At 41.9% G+C, this 24,076-nt stretch overlaps 1 protein-coding gene across 3 annotated transcripts in view; it reads left to right on the top strand.

Moving 5' to 3' along the window:
• pacsin3 (protein kinase C and casein kinase substrate in neurons 3) overlaps positions 1–19,831 on the top strand; it is a 31,871-nt gene extending 12,040 nt beyond the window's left edge. For 2 of the 3 annotated variants that reach the window (XM_069165622.1, XM_069165621.1), the window contains 9 exons: positions 2,625–2,725; positions 3,551–3,707; positions 4,197–4,432; positions 4,767–4,922; positions 6,007–6,182; positions 7,542–7,662; positions 13,630–13,772; positions 14,816–14,985; positions 17,625–19,831. In XM_069165622.1, coding sequence (XP_069021723.1) covers positions 2,672–2,725; positions 3,551–3,707; positions 4,197–4,432; positions 4,767–4,922; positions 6,007–6,182; positions 7,542–7,662; positions 13,630–13,772; positions 14,816–14,985; positions 17,625–17,740 — 1,329 coding nt within the window. In that variant the 5' untranslated portion in view covers positions 2,625–2,671 and the 3' untranslated portion in view covers positions 17,741–19,831. The remainder of the gene's footprint in view (positions 1–2,624; positions 2,726–3,550; positions 3,708–4,196; positions 4,433–4,766; positions 4,923–6,006; positions 6,183–7,541; positions 7,663–13,629; positions 13,773–14,815; positions 14,986–17,624) is intronic. The other variant, XM_069165623.1, reaches the window with a different exon arrangement.
• The last annotated feature ends 4,245 nt before the right edge of the window (positions 19,832–24,076 follow it).

The following is a 24,076-nucleotide window of genomic DNA, read 5'->3' as shown; positions in this document are numbered from 1 at the left end:
GTGGCACCAACCTGTGCGAAAGGTGCAGTATTAATAAAGTCTGATCAGTTGATTTAATTCCCGTTACCAGTGAGAAGACTTGTCTAGTTTTCCTCATCAGCCTGAAGTCTTCAGATCAAACCAGTTTTAACACAAAGCTTTATTTTGAAGGCTCAGAGCTCGCAGGCAGACCTGGAGCAGTGGAGCATGTTTTCCTCCCAGGTTTGTTGTATCTGCCACAGGAAGTTGTCTGGCCTTGAAACGGGGGGAGGGGGGGTGTCCAATGGGAAGACAGCACAGAGGAAGTGGATGTATAGGGAAAGTCGGGTCACGGTGAACCGTCGGCTGAGTTCATCGACAGACGCTGCAAAAAAACAACAAAAAGAATCCCCTCTGGTCATGTTGGAGTTCAACTGACATTAAATTGCATGTTTATTCTGCTGCATCGTACAGACCTGCTCTGTAAACGACCTCCTGTGCTTTATTTTAAAGGAGCGGTGTGTAGGATTTACTGACACCTGGTGGTGACCACCTGAACACCGCTCGCTGTTACAGGTGGGCAAGAAATCTCAGCGGCCGTGAAACGAGTGTAAAACGCAGAAGTCCCTCTCTTATAGCAACGGTGTTTGGTTTGTCCCTTCTGGGCTACCGTAGAAACCGAGCGGCAACCGACCATGATGTCACCGTGGACTGTAGCTTCTGATCCGTCCTGTCAATAATTAAGAAATAAGTCACAAGTCAACGACACCATGCCACGCCCACCTGTACATGTGTAATGTTAGACACGCCCCCAAAACACACCACTTTTTAATATCTCATTAACGATGTGATTATTTTCACCAGAACACGGATCAGAAGGAGGGAATGCAGCGAATGACGCCGTAATTACCTGCGAGAAACATTTATCGACTGTATTTTATGAGAAGTTGAATGGGAGTCTATTGGAGGTATTTTGCCGCCTGCCCTCTAGTGGTCCTCGGTGGTATTGCACTTCTGCATTGGCTTCACTTATCAGACCCGGAAGCTACGAACACTTTCACATAAAGTCGATGGTCGAATCCTGAGAGGACTTTCTCTCCTGTGCAGATATTCAGGCCTCATTCTAAGATAATCGAACTACAACAATTCTTAGTTTTAGGTTAAGTTAAAACTTAATTATCCATTTCAACCAATAGATCCTTCTAAATCTTAAACTCAGTTCCCTACAGGGAGGAATTTATTTCTTCAAGTTTCTCTTTTGGTTTTTTTTGACCTGTTGAAGTCTCTTCGGAGCTGCTGCTTCATGTTGTGTTTATCTCTCGAGGACGTACTACACACACACACACACACACACACACACACTTCATGCTGGTGAAATGATGCACATTTCCGCCAAAAAAGACAACTTCTTGCTCATAAACACGGTCGTAAACAATGTTTATTGATCTAAATGCTCCTTCCTGTTTTTGAGTCCGATTTTGGAAAAAAATATCTAAAGTCTGACTTTCTCTTTTAGTCAGAAGCGTTTCAGTTGAATTGAGTTTATTAAATGTGTTGAATATGTTTTTATTATAATTATTCAGAATTAAAGAGCAGAACTGGAATGAATTAACTTTGATTTATTCGTTTTTATATGTGCATTGGGAAAATTAATTATTGTTATGATATGTATTATGTAGTTGTGGTCACAGCCTTTTATAATTAGAATTATCACCATATTACAATAATATAAACTTTGCCAGATAGATTTTTTTTTCTTTTACATAATTAATCTTTTAGATTAATCATATTTGCTAAATAAGTCATTTAATTACAGAGTGAGAGTCATTGGATTATTAGTTAATAGTTTAACTGACTGATTTTATAGATTTACAAGACAATCAATAAACAATATTGTGTTTTTTTAATCTCGAGTCATCATTGGAGCTCATTCTGTCCACATGTTTGCGCATCCCAAATGAATGAGATCCATTGTTGTCGGCGGAGGGACCGGCTGACACAGATTATTGCCTCGGTAACGGAGCGGATGTGCGCGACAGGGCACCGAGTGTTCGTCGGACACAGAAGACAAATGTCTTTTAAAGGGACATCGTGTATTTATGTCATCATCTATATGCTTTTTTTTTTTTTTACATGGATTTAGTTACTCCAAGGAAGCCTTTTAAAATAAAAAAAAAAGTTTTCACAAAGATGAGTTCATTTGTGTGTATTAGTATTTGAAAAAGCAAAAAAACCCAAAACATCTATAATCCTTTTGTTTTGAAAATCTCAATCACACGAATCTTCATCAGCAGGAGGAGTTCGTCCGACTCTCTTCTCTCTGTTGACTCGTCTTGTTTATTTCAACCCGCTGTGTTTTCCCATTAACGTGTTTATTTGGTTTGTGCTAACTTAGCGCTTTTCCTGCCTTCGCTGCAGAGATTCAGGGAAAACAAAGTGTCTCGCCAAACTGCTTTTATTTGGGCGACCAGCAATGACCTTTCCAAATAAATGTTTTTGTCTTTTTTAAGTCGGACTTGAAAGTAAACAAAGAAATTAGCCAGCTGAACGGACTTCCTTTTTGTTTTTTGTTGTTGCATTAAGACAACCAGGATATTCACCACGAAATCAGCTGTGTGTAATCAATGAATAACCTGTTTTTGGTTTCTCTCTCCTGTCGTTCACAGTCTCTTCCGTAGCCGCCATCATTCCGTGCTGTAAAGCCGACCCCAACATGTCTTCCAACGGAGACCTCAGCGAGTTGGGGAGCTCTGACAGCTTCTGGGAGGTACAACAGCCATCGTCTCGCTCTCTCGCTTACAAAACTAAAGTTTTTACGATCTGGGTCTTAAGCCAGAGAGATAAAATTTAGTCTTATCAGTCGTGAAATGTCCAAAACTCACTTAAAGTTAGAGCTTCTCCGTGCTCTGTTAGCGTACAACAGGAACGGTCTCTGAACTTTTGGATTGCGTCTCATAGAGTCGATTAAAAAAAGAGAAAGGTTATAATTATTATACTCGCACTAACATTAGAATCTAGAGATGTTAAATCGGGTAACGAGATCTCCGCGTCCAGTTCAGAAACATCACGTACAGCATGTCATTAAACTCCCTGCATACACACTCATTTGCCAGTTTATTAGGTACACCGAGCCGTCCTGCTATCAATCCTCCACGGAGGTCAGTTTTATCGTTTTAGATGTTCATTCAACTCAGATTTTGTTCTGGCGGCTGCAGTTTGTTGTGCTGCCATGTTGCATCACGCAGAGAAGTGTTTCTGATATTTAGTCCGAACCCTCGCCGAGGGGAATGACGGCAAAACCATCTGAACTGAACATCACGAGAGGGAAGTCAGAGTGTCGGTCTGCGATGTTTAGATAGAGACAAAGACGTAATGAGTCCCTGATGACTGACTGCCGGCTTCACAGCCCTCCGTCTGGAAAAAAACGGCTTTCCACTGGCTGTGGCTTCTGTCTGGCCTCCCTTTTTTTAATTAATTAATTAATTTATTTTATCTCTTCGTCACTAATCCAGTTTTGACTAATATTAGTTTGTGTTCTAACGGAGCGACTCTTCATTCTGCTTCCCGTCTCCGTGTCCGTCTCCGTTTACAGCCGGGGAACTACAAGCGGACGGTGAAGCGGATCGACGACGGCCACCGGCTGTGCAACGAAATCGTCAGCTGCTTCCAGGAGAGGGCCAAGATCGAAAAGACCTACGCCCTTCAGCTGAGCGACTGGGCCAAGAGGTGGCGGGGCGCCGTGGAGAAAGGTCACTAAAATAAATAAAAAATAAATCACATCGCACGAATCTCGTTTTGATCGCCGCGTCGTTCGACTCGACTCGACACGTAATGTTGAGGCGGTGATGATTGCAGTGATGATCGTCTTCCTTCATACCATAACAAAACGTACCAGTTATTATCCACAACTTCTTGCCCGATGGAAAACCCCAAAAAAGGCGAGCAGAGTCGAGAGGAGTTGAGTCATATTTAACATCTTGTCTTACGTTCGTTTGATTTCTCAATTATTTTCCATTATGAACTAATCTTCCAATAATTGTCTTAAAAATTGTCAAACAAAATGGAGAAAGAATTCTCGTCTTGTTCTCTCGAGCCCTATTTGATGTCCTCGGATGTCTCGTTTTGTCTAAAATCGCATCGATTTTTAGTTTCCTGTCACATTGGACCCAAAAAAAAGGATCAAATCTAATATTTCTGTCTTTTTTTGTTTGGATCTGACGGTGGCGCTCCTCCGTCAGGACCCCAGTACGGCACGCTGGAGAAGGCGTGGCACGCCTTCATGCAGGCGGCCGATCGGCTCAGCGAGATGCACCTGGAGCTGCGCGGGCGGCTGGCGGACGAAGACAGCGAGAAGGTGCGCAACTGGCAGAAAGACGCCTTCCACAAGCAGATGATGGGCGGCTTCAGGGAGACCAAGGACGCGGACGACGGCTTCCGCAAAGCTCAGAAACCCTGGGTCCGCAAACTGAAAGAGGTGAGGCTCCGCCCCCCCCCAACACCGTTTCTTGAGAAAATGACCATGCCAGCGTTGCAGCAGAAACAGGAAGCGAATAAAACCCAAGAGTGAGAGACGCGGACAAAAAGACGGCACTCGCAAATGAGACGAGACGCTGAAGCTGATCGATTTGGCGTTCAATGATTCCTGAAGTTCAGTTTCCTTTCTGTTGCCCGTCATGTTTCTAATATGCAACTTTAACATTGAAGGATCACTCGAAGAAGGATGACGAGTTGGCTGTTCGGTGTGTTGATTACATATCAAAGGGTGTATAATTGTGTGTGTGTGTGTGTGTGTGTGTGTGTGTGTGAAGGTGGAGTCTAGTAAGAAGACCTACCATCAGGCCAGGAAGGAGGAGTGGACGGCGGTTACCAGGGAAACGCACGCCAAGGCCGACCCGACGAAGTCGCAGGAGGAAGTCCGCAAATACACGACCCGGGCGGAGCGCTGCAACCAGGAGGCCGAGAAAGTACAAAAACACACACACACACACACACACACACACACACACACACACACACACACACACACACACACACACAGAGTCTTGCACTGGTCTGGGTGTGTCAGTGAGTCCAAAAAAACATACCTGTGTGTGTGTGTGTGTGTGTGTGTGTGTGTGTGACTTTGAAACGTGACCGGGCTTGTTCCCCTCCGTTCTCCGCTCTGCTGTAACGCCGGAGAACAAACTGACTGCAGCTTCGCGAGGAGGGAAAACGATCGACGGCAAACAGGGAAATCCTGAGAACCCGAAATCGGGATCGGTCGCAGCGCACGAACGCTGTTGATCTCAAACGAGGAAATGAAATCCAATATCGTGACTCATTCGCTCAGTTTGGAGGAGGAGAAAAGAAAAAAAAAAAAAAAAAAAAAAAACCAGCCTCCAGACAACCCGTCCGGTCTGCTGTCAACGTGCTGCTAATTCAAACCCGTCCGTGAGTCACGGGGAGTTTACGGAGGCAGCAACTGTTGCTGGCTTTGATTTCATGTCACCAAAACTAAATATATTTTCAAATTATGGGGTTGAGTCGTAGAAGAAGAAGAAGAAGAATGTTCTGGTTTAAAAAGCTGCAGCTGATTGTCTCTTTCTGCAATTAGTGCAAACCATCAGAGGGTCCGACATGTCGTCATGGTAACCTGCATGAAAACTACTTGCGGTATGCGAGAGCTCAACTAAGTCTGACTTCTTGCTCGAGTCTCAAGTCAGCTCACAAACCTGCACGTCATTCATGATTCACACAGGTGAAAAAGATCTGTGGTCACGCGTGTACCATAAAGAGTCGTAGCAGAAACGCAGTGTCGGCTCTCGTGACGTCACGGCGACAGTTTAAACGGGTGATGGGGCAGTGTGTTTGTTTGTTTATTTATTTATTTTGTTGTTGTGCATCTCTTAAACAGAAATCACTGCTTCTCTGTTACAACTTGTCACATGTCAATCAATCAAACATTCGATGATTCGACAATAAAGGGTGATACAGTAGCTCACTGTGTGTGTGTGTGTGTGTGTGTGTGTGTGTGTGTGTGTGTGTGTGTGTGTGTGTGTGTGTGTGCAGGTGAAGGACCGCTACGTGAAGGCCCTGGAGGAGCTGAACCGCTGTAACCCTCGCTACATGGAGGACATGGAGCAGGTGTTCGACCTCACCCAGGAGGCCGAGCGCAAGAGGCTGCGCTTCTTCAAGGACGTCCTGCAGGACATCCACGCACACCTCGACCTGTCCGTCAAAGACGAGTAGGACGGACGCACGCACACACGCATTTACACATCCAAAAGAGGAAACGGGGTGATTAAATTGACTCGGTTCGAAGGCATGCGGAGCCGTCGTGGCTCGGATGTGTACACAGAGGTTAATAGAAAACTCCTGCTTGTTGTCGATTAACTATTGACCTCTCGTCTTATTTGAACAAGCCCACGGTCACCATGGAAACCACGATTGGTGAAGTCCAGTGCGTTCTTTGTTCAAATATTGAACAAATTTAACTGAGGGACTTTTTTTTTTAATTAATTTTTTTTAAGAGAAACTTCACATCCTGCTGTGGCGGGATTTTCACTTTATATTAATATAATATATGCAAACGTTTTTGTTTCTTTTGTTTCTTTTTTTTTTTTATACTGCATTTGATTTCAATTTGATTTGTTTTTTTTTGGGGGGTTATTTAATGTTCTACTTTGGTTCAGAGAGACGCGACCTTGTGTGCGTTCATGATCCTCACCCAGCCCATCTAATGACAGACCACCTGCCGGCCCTCCCACAGAGACCTCGGTCCAAACCTGAAGTCCAGACTTCAGCTCATAGAGTCTGTTATTTACCTGAAGTTAATCACCACGCACGAGAGCCTGTCCTTTAAAATCATCCAGCGCCTACAAGTGAGCCGTGGTCGCCCCGAGGGTTCAAACTGACAACTACTTCACAAGAAAAAGCTGAAAAAAGTCATGAAATGTATGAAATAGAACTGTTTCCTGTTGCCATAACAACAAAAAGTTGTGAACATTTACACAGTAGTAGTGTTTCCTGTTGCCATAACAACAAAAAGTCGTGAACATTTACACAGTAGATCTGTTTTCTGTTGCCATAACAACAAAAACTCCAGTATTCACTCTCCGTTAGCTCTGTTTTTGATCTCTAAAATCTCCGCTGTGTTCACCAGCTGGTCTCTGTGTGTGTCGGTAAACTGCTTCTTGGAGCTTTTATTTTGAAAAACAGCTGCCAGTGAAGCTACAAGAGCCGTGAGAGCAAACCAAAACAAGAAAACATTGAGCCGCAGATTCTGCTGATTATTCCCTGCAGCTTCATGACTACGAGCGACTCTGTTCACTGCCGTTTGATACATTTTTTTAAATAAATAAAATACAATTATTGATTATAGCTGCTTAAAGTCTGATGTCTTCAACAGGAAAATGTCATAAGCAGCACCTGGACTTTATAATATACCAAAAATGAAATTAAAAATGTCCAGAAGAGAAGGGTGGAAAAACTGCAGATAACATTATAAAATTATAAATGATGATTTAAAAAAAAAAAAAAAAAAAAAAAAAAACTCAACTCAGATGATGCAATAATGAGTGACGATGTGTCTGTTGGTCCACCAGCTTCAAGGACCTGTACCGGGACCTGGGTCAGGCCATCCGAGGAGCCAGCGACACCGAAGACCTGCGGTGGTGGAGGAACACCCACGGACCGGGCATGAGCATGAACTGGCCCCAGTTGGAGGTGTGGAACACACACACACACACACACACACACACACACACACACACACACACACACAGAGAGAGAGAGAATTGTTTATACGACTTCATTCATTCATTTTTTTCTTCGAACGTCTGGATGAAAACAACAGTCCTGTGCAGTGTGTGTGTGTGTGTGTGTGTGTGTGTGTGTGTGTGCGTGCGCGCTACTCGCGTTGCGAGGACTCGACTTCCATTCAGAGAAATTGAGGAAGTTCTCATCATGTCAGTCATTAGATTTTAGTTTGAAGACTGCTTTTAAAGTTAAGGTAAGCGGTAATTGTTGGTAGGTGAGGCTTTCAGGAAATGAATGTAAGTCAATGGAATGTCCTCAGAAGTGATAAAAACCTGACCGTGTGTGTTTCAGGGCAACAGACTGAATATTAAACGGGTTTCCAGTGAAAGCCTTGTTTTGTGCCCGAGAGCTCTGAGTGGGGTCAGGAATGTTGGACACACACACACACACACACACACACACACACACACACACACACACACACACACACACACACAGGTTTCTTCAGTTGTTGGTGGAAATCTACAGGTTTCAGCTCAGCTCTGCAGACGAGGCCACAGAGGACAAACAAATATTTACAGACATGAAAACACAAACGACCGATCGGACTGAGGATTGTGTTTCCACAAAGAAAAAGAGCTCCTGAGAGCTGACCCGAAAGTTTACGTTACTTTCTGGTGGAAAATCTTCCAGTAATCAGATTATTTTCTCAGTATCAGAAACATAAAATATATTTTTCCCTTAAGCTGGAGTTTTATTTAAATCTTTTTTTCATGACATAAAAAAATAAACAATTGACACTTTTATTTTTTGTTTGTTTAATTTGTAAAACAGCATCTTTCAAGTCAAGTCAACCCTAAAGGTCCAATATTTTACACTTCTCTGGTGTTTTAGTTTCAGTCTTGATGTCCAGAAGAAAATATTTTTGTGCGTTTATGACCCAAAAACCATCTCTATAGTTTTTCATCTCCTCTCTGGAGTTCGACCAACAACAGGCCGTTTTGCGTCTGTGTCTTTAAGACTCACTGATATCAGTGACCCTCTCTTCTGATTGGCTGACTCTCTGCTGAGTGACACACGCTCAGTCCAATCACAGGCCGTCTTCGGTCTCGTAGCTTGCTAGCTCTGTGACTGAATGGCCGCTCTGTGTTTTTCTTCCACATTAAAAGTCAGATAGTGGGGCTGTGCTGAGGGGGAGGACGTATTGTTTGCGTTTGTGACATCACAAATTTAGGGGAAGTCCGAACAGCGCAATTGCTAAATATCGGCTGTGCAGCATTTCTCCGCAGACTTGACTGTGTCGACACTTTCACAGTATTTCTATTCACCTGAATCTGCTTTATGATGAAAAAAAAAAAATCTGAATTAATACAACAGGGGACCTTTAAGTGGGTTATGTGTCCAACTATTAAAACATAACCCTTCGAAAATGGCGGGAAAAAACAGCCAGCAAAATCGACTGCTAAAAAAACGAATTGAAATATCGTATGTTGTTGTTTTAATGAATGCAAAAACCAAAAGTGTTAAACGTGACAAATTGCTAAGCTAACCAGCTACTGGTGCCAGATTAATACGGATATTATTTATTTAGTCGTCTGTAAATTCTCTACGAGAAAGCAAACGGGTGAATTTTCTTCATCTTCTTCAAACTGAAATAACAAAAAAATAGAAGGTAAAATAATCAAATCTGTTCTTTAAACAGTTTCAGTTTTAATGAAGATTTGACAAAAACCGCCCTTAAATTTTTAAATGTTTTTTTTTGTAACAAAGTCTGTGAATATTTAAAACTTTTTTTTTTTTTCTTTTTAAGAATTCCTCTTAAACCAACGTTAAAAACAGAAGAACAGTGAGTTCTCTCCTCTCTTCAGGGCTTTGAGGTGAATTCAGGATGATGTAACGGATATATATATATCATACATTCGCTTTCTGTTCCCGAGTCAGCGAATCATTGTTAGCGCCGTATTGTCCTTTTCTTCTGTCCGTGAAAAGAACCGACGAACCCGATTGTTGAGTTATAATAGAGATTCATCTGGAATTCCTGCCTCACACCCTCCACCTTTTATTTCTGGTAGGTACGTGCAAGTCCTTGAATTTCAAATCATACAAAAGAGTTGACATGTAACACTCTTTAACTTTGGACCACAGAAAGTCTGGCTGAGGAGTCTGGTTTAAAGGAGGTTAAAGGATTTAGTTGAAAACTATTTTTGGTCGTGTTTGAGGGGAAAGATGTTCAGCGGTCGCACGCAGCTGTGAAAGGTTTAGTCTGACAACCGACGGCGTTGCTGAATCGTCTGCTTTTTCTGCACACATGACATCTGTTGCATGTCAGGAGGAATCCCACCTTTTATTTTTAATTTATTTATTTCCATTTTGAAAGCTTTTCGGGGAGTTTTTTTCCTCATCTAAGGACTGATGCGGTTGTAAATGTGTGATATTTGGTCTGTATAGATTTAAGGTTAATTCGCTGCAGAAGAATTCTGTTGGTTTTTTTTCTGCACAGAGTCAGATGATTTTGACATCCTCATGTTTTGAAAGCTCAGTAGGAGAAAATTATGAACGAATGCAGCTGTTTTTCTGTTGGTTATTTACTACTGTAAATACCAGAGAAGGAGAACCGCATGCTCCTCCCCGAGCTCGCCCAAATATGGTCACATCTGGCTCCAAAATAGCAAGATGGTGACGGCCGAAAATGCCGAATTTCAGAACGGCAGTTAACAAACCGATCGGTGACGTCACGGTCGCTTGCAGCTTGTTGTTACCATGTTTCAGCTGGAAATTGTGTTCCTAAAAGGTAAACCTTGTGAACATCTGTTTTGTATGACAACATAATGTTTTCAGTTTGTTCACAAACGCTTTAAATATCGAGCAGACAAGACTGACCGACACCCATAAAAACCTGCACCTGACCATATGTATTGACATGTTAAAATATGGAGTTATCATCTGCATATCGTTACAACTGCCATGGAAAATATTGCAGCGCTAGGTTGTATCGATACCCCCCCCCCCCTCCCCCCCACCCAGCTACAGTTTTACTGAAGTCGGACAGGTTAATAAACCTGCACTCGTCACACAGGAAGTGTTTCGTCGTGTTTGATGGACTTCTGCAGCTTGTTTTTCACGGCCGTTTTTAAATCTGAGTTCATGCTTCTCTGCTGAACGTTCACCTCCGACAGGCGCATGTTTAGGATCTCGTTCGTAGACAAAGACGCTCAGCAGGTCCTAATCTTTACCTCCAGGAATTTATTAAGCTGATTTAAAAGGCATTTTTTTCTTTAAAGATCAACACCAGTTCCTTTGAGTTCGGAGCCAGTTAGATGTAAAGCTTTACTGCGAGTCCCCCGAGTTGGTATTTAAAAACAAACATATGTAAACAAACAATAATTTATAACCGAGTCTGAAAGGTTGTTTTCCACCAATTGACGTTTGACTTTTTTTTTATTTCCTCTTCTGCTGTGATTTGATGGCGCGTGAGTGGAGAGTTAGCGCCACCACAGCACATTAAGTTTAATTAGTGGTCATTTGTCCATAATTTATTTGTATATATTTGATATATTTAAGTTATACTTATCACATCTGCCCTGTGAAATCTTTTTTAGTTTTATGTTCCCGGCAGCGTTATGCACTGTAAACTAGTTGTAAGCAGTTATAGTCAGACTCGTTTTAGTGTTTATTTTTGTTACAGTGCTGATCAGAACACATTATATATTATTACAGCTGTTTTTCTTTTATATTGTCATTCATTATCTGTAACTACAATATTACATATGAGCGCCGTCAGGAGGAGTTTCAGCTGCTGAGAAATCTATTAATAAACACTTGTATTTACATTATAGTGTGTCATAAATGACTTAATTAGGGTTTATGTGAATCCTAAAAAAAAGGGGTGTTTATAGTAAAATGTTACAGTTTTTGGGTTATCAATAAAGATGACACCTTAAAGGATAATTCTGCTGGTCGTTGATGAGATCGCGAAAGTAAACATGTGGAAAACAATACAAATACAAGCACACGAGATTTCCTTCACATTTAAAGAGGTTTTGGTGCCAGTAAAATGTCTGAAATATTTTTTTAGTAAACGGTGGAGCGTTCCCCGCCGCGACGACAAAGAAAACGCGTCCTCAGTTTCCCCAGTTTTTTTTCTTTTTTTTCCCCCAAAGCTCAATAGCGAGGACGATGTTGGCAGAAAGAAACGAGTCTCTTCTGTCCTCCGAGGAATCTCCCGGCGTTCCCACCGCGCTGCCGACACGCAAACAGAGAGTCTTTGTCCCAGCGCACACACACGTATCCCCATTTCTGCACTTGCGAGGACTTCATGTCAACTACAATCACTCATTACTTAAAAAAAAAAAAAAAAAAAAAAAGGCTTTTAAAGAGCAGAAAGGAGAAAAATGGCCTCAATGGAGGAAATTGTGTCATTTCTACACCTGTGATGACGTTTGCTTCACAACACGCAGATAGTTCCTCTGAGACTGTAAACACGGGAACTGTATCACCTGCCACCCTGTTGTTATCAGAAATGTGAGGATGTGTGTGTGTGTGTGTGTGTGTGTGTGTGTGTGTGTGTGTGTGTGTGTGTGTTTTTAATGGCATGTTTGAGACAGGAATCCATATAAAAACGTATTCATGATTTTTTTAAAAAAAGGATGTTGATCAGATTTGTTTTTTCATTTTTAAGAGACAGGTGTTTTTTTTCACTATTTATATATTTGTGTAAGTTAGATGTTTTTGTCCTATTAGAAGTTGTATTTTTCTGATATTTTTCAAGGCTAGCATCTTATTTTTCTGATTTATAAACTGCTGCAGTTCACCAACACGTTGTAAATCCTCTGAATGAAATATAAATACCAGATTATAACTCTTACAAATTGAGTCACCTTTACAATCCCGTTTCCCAAAAAGTAGGGATGCTGTGTTAAATGTGAATTAAAAACAAAATGTGATGATTTGAAAATCATGCAAACCTATATTTAATTGAAAATAGACCAAAGACAACATATTAAATGTTAAAATGGAGAAATTTTATTGTTTTATGAAAAATGTATGCTTATTTTGAAGTTGATGGCAGCAACACATTTCAGAAAAGTTGGGACAGGGGCATCTTTACCACCGTGTTGCATCACCTCTCCTTTTTACAACACTCCGTAAACATTTGAGGAGACCAGTTTCTGGAGTTTTGAAAGTGAAATGTTGTCCGATTCTCACCTGATATAGGTTTTCAGTTGCTCAACAGTTTGGGGTCTCTTCATGTTCCTGAACTGTTGCCCGTTAACCTGATTAGTAAAGTTTGAATGTAACGGCAGCAACACGTTTCAAAAAATGTCAATACGTTGGTGACGAAAGACCAGAAAAGTCTAAAAGAAAAACACCTGGTTGAACATCATCAACATAACTAATTAGGTTGCCTGGCAACAGGTCAGTAACACGAAGAGACTCCGAACTGTCGAGCAGCTGAAACCTTATGTCAGGCAAGAATGGGACCACATTTCACTTTCAAAACTCCCAAAACTGGTCTTCAAACATTTACAGAGTGTTGTTAAAAGAACAAGTGATGCCCCTGTTTTTTGTTTTGTAAAATATCTTGCTGGCATCAAATTCAAAATGAGCATAAAAAGATAACATTTCTCAGTTTCAACATTTGATATTGTTTTTATTTACATTTCAGACAGCGTACCAACTTTTTCTGAAACAGGATCGTAAGAAGTAAATTGTCAGTGTGAATTTTTTCTGAGCTATAAAGTGAGCGTTTAAACTTTTTAAACTGGACGGGGGAAAAAAAAGCAAGTTTCCATGAATTTTTTAATCGTTAAACTTAAATTAAAGTTACGGTGTAATAAACGGGAAGTCAACGTCCTCTGAGGTGATGGAAATACGATGTCTAAATATATATGTGTGTGTGTGTGTGTGTGTGTGTGTGTGTGTGTGTGTGCGCAGGAGTGGTCTCCGGATGCGAGCCGCTCCATCAGCAGGAAGGTGCGAGGCGGACACTCTGAGGAGAGCGTGGTCACCCTCACCAACATCGTGTCCTCGAGCGGAGACGACGTCCCGCCGAGTCCCATCACCGTGGATACCGGCAGGTAGGAGGACAACGTCCACGTCCGCCGCACGCAAAATACAGCGTGCTTTCATTACAGGACTGAATTCAACAGGAGGTCACAATGTTTCCGTGTCTCCTCTTCACATGAATATCTCCGTTGATCTGTCGGTAGATTGATGGAATGAGACGATATGGTTTCTTCTTCTGGCATTTTTGCAGCCACCAGAGAGTTTTGGGTTTTGTTTACATGTGAGGGATTGTAATCTTATTTGTGATGTGAGCAGCAGAGATGAGTAGATAAGTAGACGGGGCTGAGTCGAGAGAAAATATTCCTAAATCTCATCTGGATTTGATCCAGATTTGATCCAGATACAGACGCTTGAAAGGAGGCCAAAGTGAGCCGACAGTAGTTTCTAGGGTTCGTCTAGCCTACGGACGGACACACACACACACACACACACACACAGATGCACAACATAAACACAAACGTGCACCTTTTTGATTAAAAAGAGTTTTGTTTTTGTTTTGTATTTGTTAGTGTTATTTTTAAAGAAGAATGTACCTGTGGGCTGTTCAGTCCAGACTAAACACAGGAGTACAATTATATCTCTTAGAGCCGTGTGTGTGTGTGTGTGTGTGTGTGTGTGTGTGTGTGTGTGTGTGTGTGTGTACACAATAATACCTACAGTCGCACATAAATCTGATTTTGGAGACAAAACGTCCTCGTAGTTCAAATCTTTAGATTTAAGATGGTATGATGGAAGAGAGGTCAGTGAATGCATCATGTCCTCACAAAGATTGAAACACAAACTTGTGTGTGTCTGTAGACTCAGACTTGTCTGAACCTACAAACACGACATTGACACACACACACACTGTCCGAAAACCGCAACTAGTTTATTTGCAACGGATGCGATGTGCATGAAAACATAACGTGGAAAACTAAGAAAGCGGCTACGAAGCAACGAGCAGTGAATCGGTGAGGAGGAAGAAACCAGCTGCTGAATCAGCGTTCGCTGGGTTTTCAGGGAGGATTTTCAGACTCGGCCCGTTGGTGTCTGTCTAACGTTCGCCTTCTCTCAGGGTGAAAGATTATTCGTCCGACTGGTCAGACGAGGAGAGTCCTAAGAAGGCGCTGGCGGTGAACGGCGTCGGGGAGGCGGAGGACGAGGAGGAGCAGGTAGAGGCGGTGCGAGTCCGAGCGCTCTACGATTACACGGGCCAGGAGGCCGATGAGCTCAGCTTTAAAGCAGGTATTAACCCTCGCTAATGCTTTTAATAGAGGAGAGGCATCACAGGGAGGCACGGGACCTTTTGTTTTTTTTTTTCTTTTTTGGGGGGGGCGGGGTTAGCTTTATGAAAATTTTTGTTTCAAAAAATGTGCAAAAAAGAAAGATTTTGAGTTGCATCAAAGACGAGGCAAATTTATTTCTATATCACATTTCAACAACAAGGCAAATCAAAGTGCTTTACACAACATGATTAAAGGCATCAAAATGTCAAGCGAAGGAAACACAAAATAAAAAGACATTTAAAACATTGATTTAAAATATTAAAAGAAAAAAAACAAGCTAAAATAGGATAATGTTGTATGAAATATAAAGATAATAGTAACAGAGCAGTGAAGGACATAAAATACAGAAATAAATTGTGCAGCTGCACATATTCTTAAATGTACATTCAAAAATCAGTTCCCTCAACACAAAGACAGTGTAACTCACTTATGCTACTCAGAGAACCGGGGTTATGTAAATAACCTAAAAGTTTTCATTTTTTTCTTGTTGTGCCACCTGTGATGCTTCGTCTTAACACATTTACACGCTCACTCATGTCAAAAACTGTGTTTCAGACATGAGGGCTGACGATCAGATGCAGTAAGACTGTAATGCGTGAAGACGCGTCACATCTTCGCTGTAAGATCAGGAATCTGAGCATCAGTGAGTCACAGAAACATCTCGGCTTTTGTATAAAAGAAAAAAATGAAACTACAAATTGAATTAAAATTTGGAGAAAATATACAAAACTGTCTTATTTCTGTGACTTCAGTCGGATCGTCGTTGCAAACCTGCTGCTAACGTGAGAAACTGCAGCTGTGACGGATGTGAAGCGACGGCAGCTCGGCGTCATCTCCGGCTGCTGTTCGAAAAAGATATAAACGCATTTCAAGTCGAGCTCTTAAATCCAGTCAGGATGCCGCAGACGAATGTTTTTTTGCAGGCTTTTTTTTTTACGCAGTTAAAAAACGACAAACGCAGCTTTGTTAAATCCTTTTAACCCGACTCACCCAAGAGCTCAGATCACACAGGTGTTACCGAGGTAAAAATAAAACCTCAGTGGTTTTATCGTCCTCCACGTTTTGACATCTAGGAAGCTGCCTGAATATCACAGATGCTTCCGTGCAGATTATTATTGAATAATATGATTTTGAAGGTTTCCTCGGGTCAAGTCAAGTAAAAACGGTTTAAAAGGAAACACTGAACAGAAATGAAAGACAGAATGAGACTTCTGTTTGTTGGGGTAATAAATGATAAATTAAAGTCATTCGTTTTATAATATTCAGTCTGTAGAAAGTATTTACAGTCAGATGGACAGATTTGTTTTTGTTTGTTATTTATCCAGCTGATCTTTTTAACGGGGAGTTTTTCCTTGTGTTTGAGGTTTATTCTAATGTTTGGAAGATTGCTATTCAATTTCTATATCCAAACGAACTCCACTCTACATAATTCAAATTACAGTATGTACACCCAAAAAACACAAAGAAGAACTGTATTTAACCATTTGTCTTTTTCAGTTCATTTTTATGCCACTTGGATGATACAAGCTTCGTCATAATCCAGTAACATGCGTACACCATGTGGGGAACAAGGGCCGTTAAATGACCCTGAAGTTTTGAGTATTTAAATGAAAATGTTATGTTTATCTTTTAGGCCTTGTAAATAAAACTGGCACCGAGCAGGTACGACGTATATATCAACTTTTAATATACAGCCTGTTTATTTCAGCTAATTACAGAAATAGACAAAGAAATTACTGACAATGTGTGCAATTACAAAAACAAAAAAATCATTTGCAGATATTATGAAGCTGGAAATAACAAGTTTGATCTTGTTTGGTGGCACAAAGTCCAGTTTCCCTTCCCTGATTTCAATACTAAACTTCTGCTGTGCTGCTGGAAACAGCAGGGGGCGCTGAACGCTGCAGCATCATGGTGCCGTAAAACAAAACAACAGGCTAAAAGAAGCTAAAACCGTCTGAGGTTTTTCCCGTCAGTGTTTTGTGGTGTGGGTGTCGGAGCTTTAGTCGCTCCTCTGCAGGCGGTCGGGCTTCATGGGGGGTCCGAGGTGACCTGATGGGACCTGATTGGACTTGATTGGACCTGATTGGACCACCCGATGGGGAGACCTCAGTTTGAAAAAGCTTAGCCCAGCTCACCTCGGCTCAGCTTGAACCGGCACCAGATCCCTGATAAACTGATGACGGGCGGCCTCTTCCAGTGCTGTTTTTATTTTTCTTGAATGATTCCTCGACTACTTTTTATATTCGATTTGTATTTCTATACTTCATTTAATGCACTTGTTTAATTGCGGCTAATTTTCCAATAAAACGACGGGATTATTTTCAGATGAAACTCGAGTGCGTCGCGACTTTTAGCTCGCAAAACGGAGATAACTCGTAGAGACATTTTTTCGACTTAGAATTTCACCAGAGCAGTTGAATGGGAGTCTACGGAGGCTTTTTGGAGCCGACCTCTAGTGGCGCTCGGTGGTATTGCAGCTTAAGACACTTAAGCTACGAACACTTTTTTCTTCTGTACAGTCTGCGGTGCGTAGGCATTTCTTTTCATTTTAACACGTCTGAAACCGAACCAACGTTTTCATCGTGTCCCCTCCAGGCGAGGAGCTGCTGAAGCTGGGAGAGGAGGACGAGCAGGGCTGGTGCAAAGGACAGCTGAGCAACGGCAAGATGGGCCTCTACCCCGCCAACTACGTCCAGGCCGTCGCCTCCTGATGGCCCGCCCCTCTCCGGTCACCCAGCCCACGGTAAAAGAAAAAACACACTCAAGATGCCGGGACCGATCCACCGCTGTTAGTGCTGACGTATAGACGCGTCCTCGGTGACACCAAGACAGTTTTTTTTTTTTTTGGGTAACCGACCGTAAAGCTCGTCATCAAGGTTATTTTTTTTTTTTTTTTTTTCCTGTTGTTTGAGCGACATTTTTGAAGATCAGCCGGTGGGAAGTCCTCTCGTTGGGACTCAACCCGAGGGCGACGACATTGTTGTTCGAAAGAAGCTTTGCAGGCCAACGCAGACAGTCGTAGAAAGACACGGACGTATTTCCTGCCACGTCATCTCGTCAAGTTCTGAAGGGACGGTTTATCGGACTGCGGATTTAGCTTTTTTTTTTTTTTCTTCCCCTGCTTTGCTGCCATCGTTTTCCTTTCCAAGAGCCAGAAGATCCACAATTTATTCCAAAAACGGGTTGGGACGAGAAGCATTGAGCGACAGCCGTCACAGCCGACTGTGATTGGCTGAAACATCTGTCAATCAATCAAACACCCCGAAACCTGCTTTTTATGAAGTGATAGGTCGACACGAAGGGAGAAAGTCCCGCCGAGTCAGACGAAGCTTCTTTCATATCTCGTATGAAGCTAACACTAGCAGCTGGTTAGCCTAGCTTAGCATGCGGTTTTAGAGAAACGTGTTGGTGGATTTTGGTACTTTTGGGCTAGTTTTGTTGGCTAGCTTGTTTCCAGTCTTTATGCTAAGCTAAGCTAACCATCTTCTGGCAGTAACTTGTGTGAGATAATTTTTGAGGTGTTAATCTCACAGCAACAATAAGCACATTCTCCAAAATGTTGAAATAATATTTTAAGTTTTAATATTCTCAACATCAACTAAATTAATTAATTACATGAAGACAATAAACCTTTTGTTTGGGGGGAGGGAGGGATTATATTTCAATTTTAATTGGCTTTTTCAGTCGATTTCAGTGCAATGTTTGAGTTTTCTTGAGTCCAGCACCCAGTGGCCGTTAGAGGAACTGCAGTGTCACCGTCTAATCCGCTCATCTGCGGTGGATGCTGCTAAATCAAAGAGACGAAAAAAAAAACAAAGAAATAATGTCAGTGCCTTAGTTGATGAGGCTAGAAATGTGCAGCAGCGCCGCCCTGCAGTCTGACCGAGGAATTACAGCTCAAGACGGTGTCGCGCCGCCCTGCTGTCTCACCGAGGAATTACAGCTCGGCAGTGAGCGGCGCCGCCCTGCTGTCCAACAGAGGAATTACAGCCGTCTGCAGGGTGATGCTCGGCTGATGACCTCCAATGTGAAACCAGTAGATCTTCTGTTACCGAGACTTGAAAATCCATCTGATTGTGCAGCCAGCCCTTGATCGGCTTTTATGTCTCCTTCCAGTCGTTTAGCTTGACAACTGCGTGCTTTGGTTCTTCTGTCATTTTTTTAGACACTCAGTTAAATTCTTCCTGTTTTTTTTTTTTTAAATTTAATTATTATTATAATTTTTTTTAACATGATAGCTGTTTCTACATTAAGTTGAATGATGTTCAATGTGCACAGTGTAAACTGTTTCTATCTGTTTCTTTGAAAACATTTTAAGAATAGCATTTTTACAGTGTCGACTTATTTACTTTCTAATTTATTTTCCTTTTTAAATTTAGCAACCATTCTTCATTTGAACTAGACTGAGAAAGCCGGGTGAGTAAAGTAACGATATATTTGGGTCATTTAACCTGCGGAAGGGGATTTATTGCTCGTTTAGTTTCACTGCGCTGCGATCACCACGTCAATGCTTCTCAGTCACATAAAATAAGTCTTGTCACAAGATGTTTTGTTTTGTTTTTGTTGTTGTTGTTGTTGTCATGTTTAAGTTTGTGGGTTTGTTTGTGAGGGAGCCTCTCCTGTCCCGCTGATCTCAGCATCGCTACAGCTAACCCTACATAGACCTTCGAATAATAGCAGAGAGATTAGAGAAATGAATGCTACCGCCCTGCTCCTTTGATTCTTTCCTTTTCTTTCCAAAACTGTAACGTGTGCAGCACACAATGTGGGAAGCAACAATAAAGAGCTTTCTGCAGCTGGAAGTTTTCAGACTTTCTTTCATTGTCATGTCGGTGTCAAACGTCGGCTTTTAATATAGCAATCTAAATTTGGATAAAGTGCATACAGATTACTGGTGTACAAGAAATACAATAAACGCATCTCTATCCACCGTGTTTCAGAAAACAAAAGTAACTCTCAAAGTGCCATAGGCTTGGCGAATAAATAAAATGTCGCTTTCTTTACGAGAGACTTGAACCGTGGCGGCAGATGAAAACATCAAAAAGCACCAACAGAGGACTTTAACACGAGTTGAATGAATACGTCAAGCACACAAACGGGAGATTCTTAAATTATCTTCATCTCGTCGCACCATTGTGTCGCGGTTCAATCTCGATGCTCTCAACTCCAAATGTCCACGAAATAGTAGAGACGGTCGCATTTGCATGTAAACTCGTGAACTGATGTTTTCAGCAGTGGAAAAATATTCCGAACGCAAAGTTGACTTTGCAGAGCGTTCTGCATCACGACGCGTATGAACAGAAGAGGTCGTGTACGGAGGTTTGGGAGCGGCGGCGTGATGAGCAGCCGCCGCTCACCTGAAGGAGCCGGTGGGGGTTCGAGTCGAAAAGCGCTCCGTCGTCGACCGACGCTGGAAACCTTTAATCTGTCTTTGTGAATGTCGTGTTCATTTTGAGACGAATCGAGAGAAATCGAGACGGAGAAAGTTTTGCTGCAAGATTCTTAACCCGATCTCAACTGCATTAAAAAAAAAAAAAAACATTTCATGATAACATTTTATAGTGAATATAAATGTTTCTGCGTTACTGTAGAAATCATACAATAAACAGATTAGAGTCACTTTTTAATTACAAAATGTAAACTTCTTCTACTTGTGAACCAGAGTAACTTTTGCTCTGAGGGTGCCAGCAGAATGTTTTCACCCAATATGGAGGCCCATTTCTTGGACTCAGACTCAGATTTGAATATGACCAGGCTGACTGACCTGTTACTGACCCTTCATCAGGTTGGTGATGCTTTACCTCAAAGTGTTGGACTGACAGATTTGTATTGCTTGTTCCTCGTGTGGCTAAAAATGATAGTTTCAGCAGTTTTTGGTCAAAAGCTAGAATTACAGAAAGTAGACGAGTCAGATTTGACTGTTTTCGATTATATGTTTTGTCACGATCAGTCACAGGAACTCGCTGGAGTCTGTGTGTATTTTTTGACAGGTGGTATTTTGCTGATCTGTTATGGTGAGGTGGCATTTAGTTTGACAAGTACTTATTTAATATGATCACAGCGCCCTCTGGTGGAGCGGAAAATAGAAGTAGCTTCTAGTAAGGAGGAGACTTTACTTACTGGCTGAAGGTTTTTGAAGAAAATGATTTGCATTATTGTGCTTATAAACACGTACACTGTGTTTTCTGTTTCTTTCAGAACTTCATTTTGGAACAGAAATGTTTATCCAGCTTTTTTTTTCATGCTACTTTATTTATTTTTTTAAAAACAAAGACAAAATAGACCCAGGATTTTAATATTTCGTGTTCAAAAGGAACTCAGGTCGAGGCAAAGATATGAAAATCTGCAGACATTTTTATTAAACTGACAAATTCAATCTGTACAGCAAAATCAAATCTTACCATGATAAATCTATTACATCTTCATATTACATGGCATATTCTAAAAAGAACAAAACTGCACACCGATAACGTTTGTACACGTAGAGACTTAAACGTACAAAACTGGCTGATGATAGATGTCTTTACTTTCCTGTTAAATCTCTCGCTCGACATCCGACTTCAGACACGGACAGAAAACATAAAAAGATCATTTAGAAAAAGCTCAAAGCAGCGAGAGCTGTTGGTGTCTGACGACGGTTCCCTTCGGCTTTCGGGTAGAGGTTTTATTTTTTTTCCTTTTTCAGTCACGGTCCTCTGAGAATGTGTTTACGAATGATTTCTAACTTTAAAAAAAAAAAAATCAATGAGCAGAACGACGTTGTGTGTGTGTGCGCGCGACGGCTTTCTTTGTTCTTCATCAGATTTCAATGCACAACAAAGAGCTACAAAAGAAAAAAAGTTCAGTTCACTGTTGAGAAATATTCACGCAAATGAATAAACGAGGGTCCGCTGATGTGATGTACGTCAGTTTAAGTGCAAAATTTTACGTTCGTTATTTGGGAAAGAAACATTAATGCAAAAAAATGTTCGTATCTCTTCAATTCCCTGCGAAACAAGAATACATTTATGGCTCAAATGTAAAATACTGAGCGAGTGATTGTGGGGTTTTGTCAACTCAAAGCCTTTAACATTGACATTAGATGCATTTCTGAAATGGGACGTATGTTTCGCGGCAGAACTTAAGCTCTCATGGTTCAGTTCTTGTTTTCTGGGTGTTAAAAGTCTATAAAATAAACATTTTAGGGGGAATGAAAGTCTCGTTTATCGGCTCGATAATCACACACAGATCAGAATATTCAAGTCGCCCCAGTTTTCCTTCGCTGCTGCACTCGAGCCTCCCCGTAGGTCCCGCCCACTTTAAGACCACTTAAAGCTACAATAATGGATTTTGTTTTTGGAGACTTGTTTGTTGGGCAAAGATTTCAAGTTGGAGGTTTTTGGAGAGAGCTCGAATGGGACTTTAAAAAAAAAAAAGACCCTCACGGAAGCAAGACCTCCAACCTGAATCACAAAACGACAACAGCTGATGGCCACATGGTTTGTACTCGCTTAGTGTCTTTTAGCATCTCGTTTTGAGTCTCTTCGTTGGAGTTTTACATCAACTTCACTTACTTTGTTTTGCATTTCTTTTCAGTAATTTTGCATCACTTTGTAGTCGTTTTACGTTTACCTAAAGTTATCTTGTCATCTTGCTTCTGTTTCTCGTTGTTTTGCGTTTTCTTGGTCACTCTGCGTCTTATTTTTTACTTTTTTGTTTGTTTGTGTTTGTACGATTTACCAGCAAGAAATATTGAAGCTCCTCTTCGTACGGAGGTTCAACATCCGGAGCGCGAGTGCAGGACAATCCACCGACACGCACGCCCAACGTCTTTTGTCTGTTCTTATGAAGCGAATCATGACAACAATTGTGACGATGGGTATCGAGTTTGGTTGCAATTTGCAACGTGACCACTAGGTGCCACCAAATCCTGCAACGCTGCTCTTTTTAAATGAAAAAAAAAAAAAATGTCTTCCAGTGTGTCTTTCAGGATCCGGAGCATCTTTGTGGGGACGAGGACACGAAACACGAGTCGCTCCAGACGGAGAATCACAGTTGAGAACAAGTCAGAGCTTCACCTCAACGCCAAATTATTGACTTAAGTCCTTTTTTTTTTTTTCAACCTAAAAAGGGCCACCGCGAGTTGCTTTAAACGTAAGATATGATTTTGAAAAGGCAGGAGGAAACACTGAAGACCTGCGGATATAAACGAGGCCCGGGGGGGGGGGGGGGGCGATTGGACGGATTAGCGGCTCGGTTCTCGGTTATCTCTGGGACGTTTGGGAGGAAAGGACCTTCTTGTGAATGGAAACGAGCTGGTGCTGAGTTATAAAACGCCGGAAACCTATTTGTTTAACGTGGGTGGTTGCGTTGGTTCAGTGAAGGCGGCGGGGACGGGGACGGGGACGGGGGACGGGGGACGAGCCGAAAAACATCCGAAACTCCGTGTGCCGCCTTCCAGTTCTGTAATCTGAGTCTTAAATCTTAAAGCTTCCCGACACCCGGCTGCACCTTCACATTCATGTTCAACGAGACAGCCAGAAAAACAACAACACGTGCTCAAAACGAATTAGAACGCATCAGAATCAGTTATTAATCAACAATAAATAAGGCATAAAAGTAAACAAAAACAAAAAGTGCAATGAAATTAGCATTTCCATGACGAAACAAAATGTGCACGACACATTCCTGTTAGCAGAAGACCAGCTCGACCTTCGTTCTCAGTCAGTGGCGAGCGAAGTGGTCTGGACCGGTCCCCGGATGCGGAGAGCTTGTACGCGTCGGGGCGACGGGACTTCACGGGCCGACGAGAAAAAAAATGTTTCAGAACGATCTCCGAAATTCAACCGCAAAAAAAAACAAAGAAAAAAGAAAAAAGATCGCCCTCGAGGTTTCCGTGTGCGATTGGGGGCGGCTGCAGTCACTCGCAGAAGAAGAAAAAGAAGCATCTTTCCTGTTGCTCTACATGCTCCAGTCTCACAAATAAAAGCGTCGGGACTGAAAGAGTGGAAAGCGATTCCTAACTCCGGAAGCGGCGCCCCCCCCCCCCCACCCCCCTCGGTCAACGT

Source organism: Embiotoca jacksoni, unplaced genomic scaffold (genome assembly GCF_022577435.1).
Source record: "Embiotoca jacksoni isolate LCO1_2020_lvr unplaced genomic scaffold, fEmbJac1.0.p SCAF_35, whole genome shotgun sequence".
NCBI classification, from domain to species: domain Eukaryota; kingdom Metazoa; phylum Chordata; class Actinopteri; family Embiotocidae; genus Embiotoca; species Embiotoca jacksoni.
Note: the sequence above shows the minus strand (reverse complement) of the source record. Positions and strands in the feature narration are given on the sequence as shown.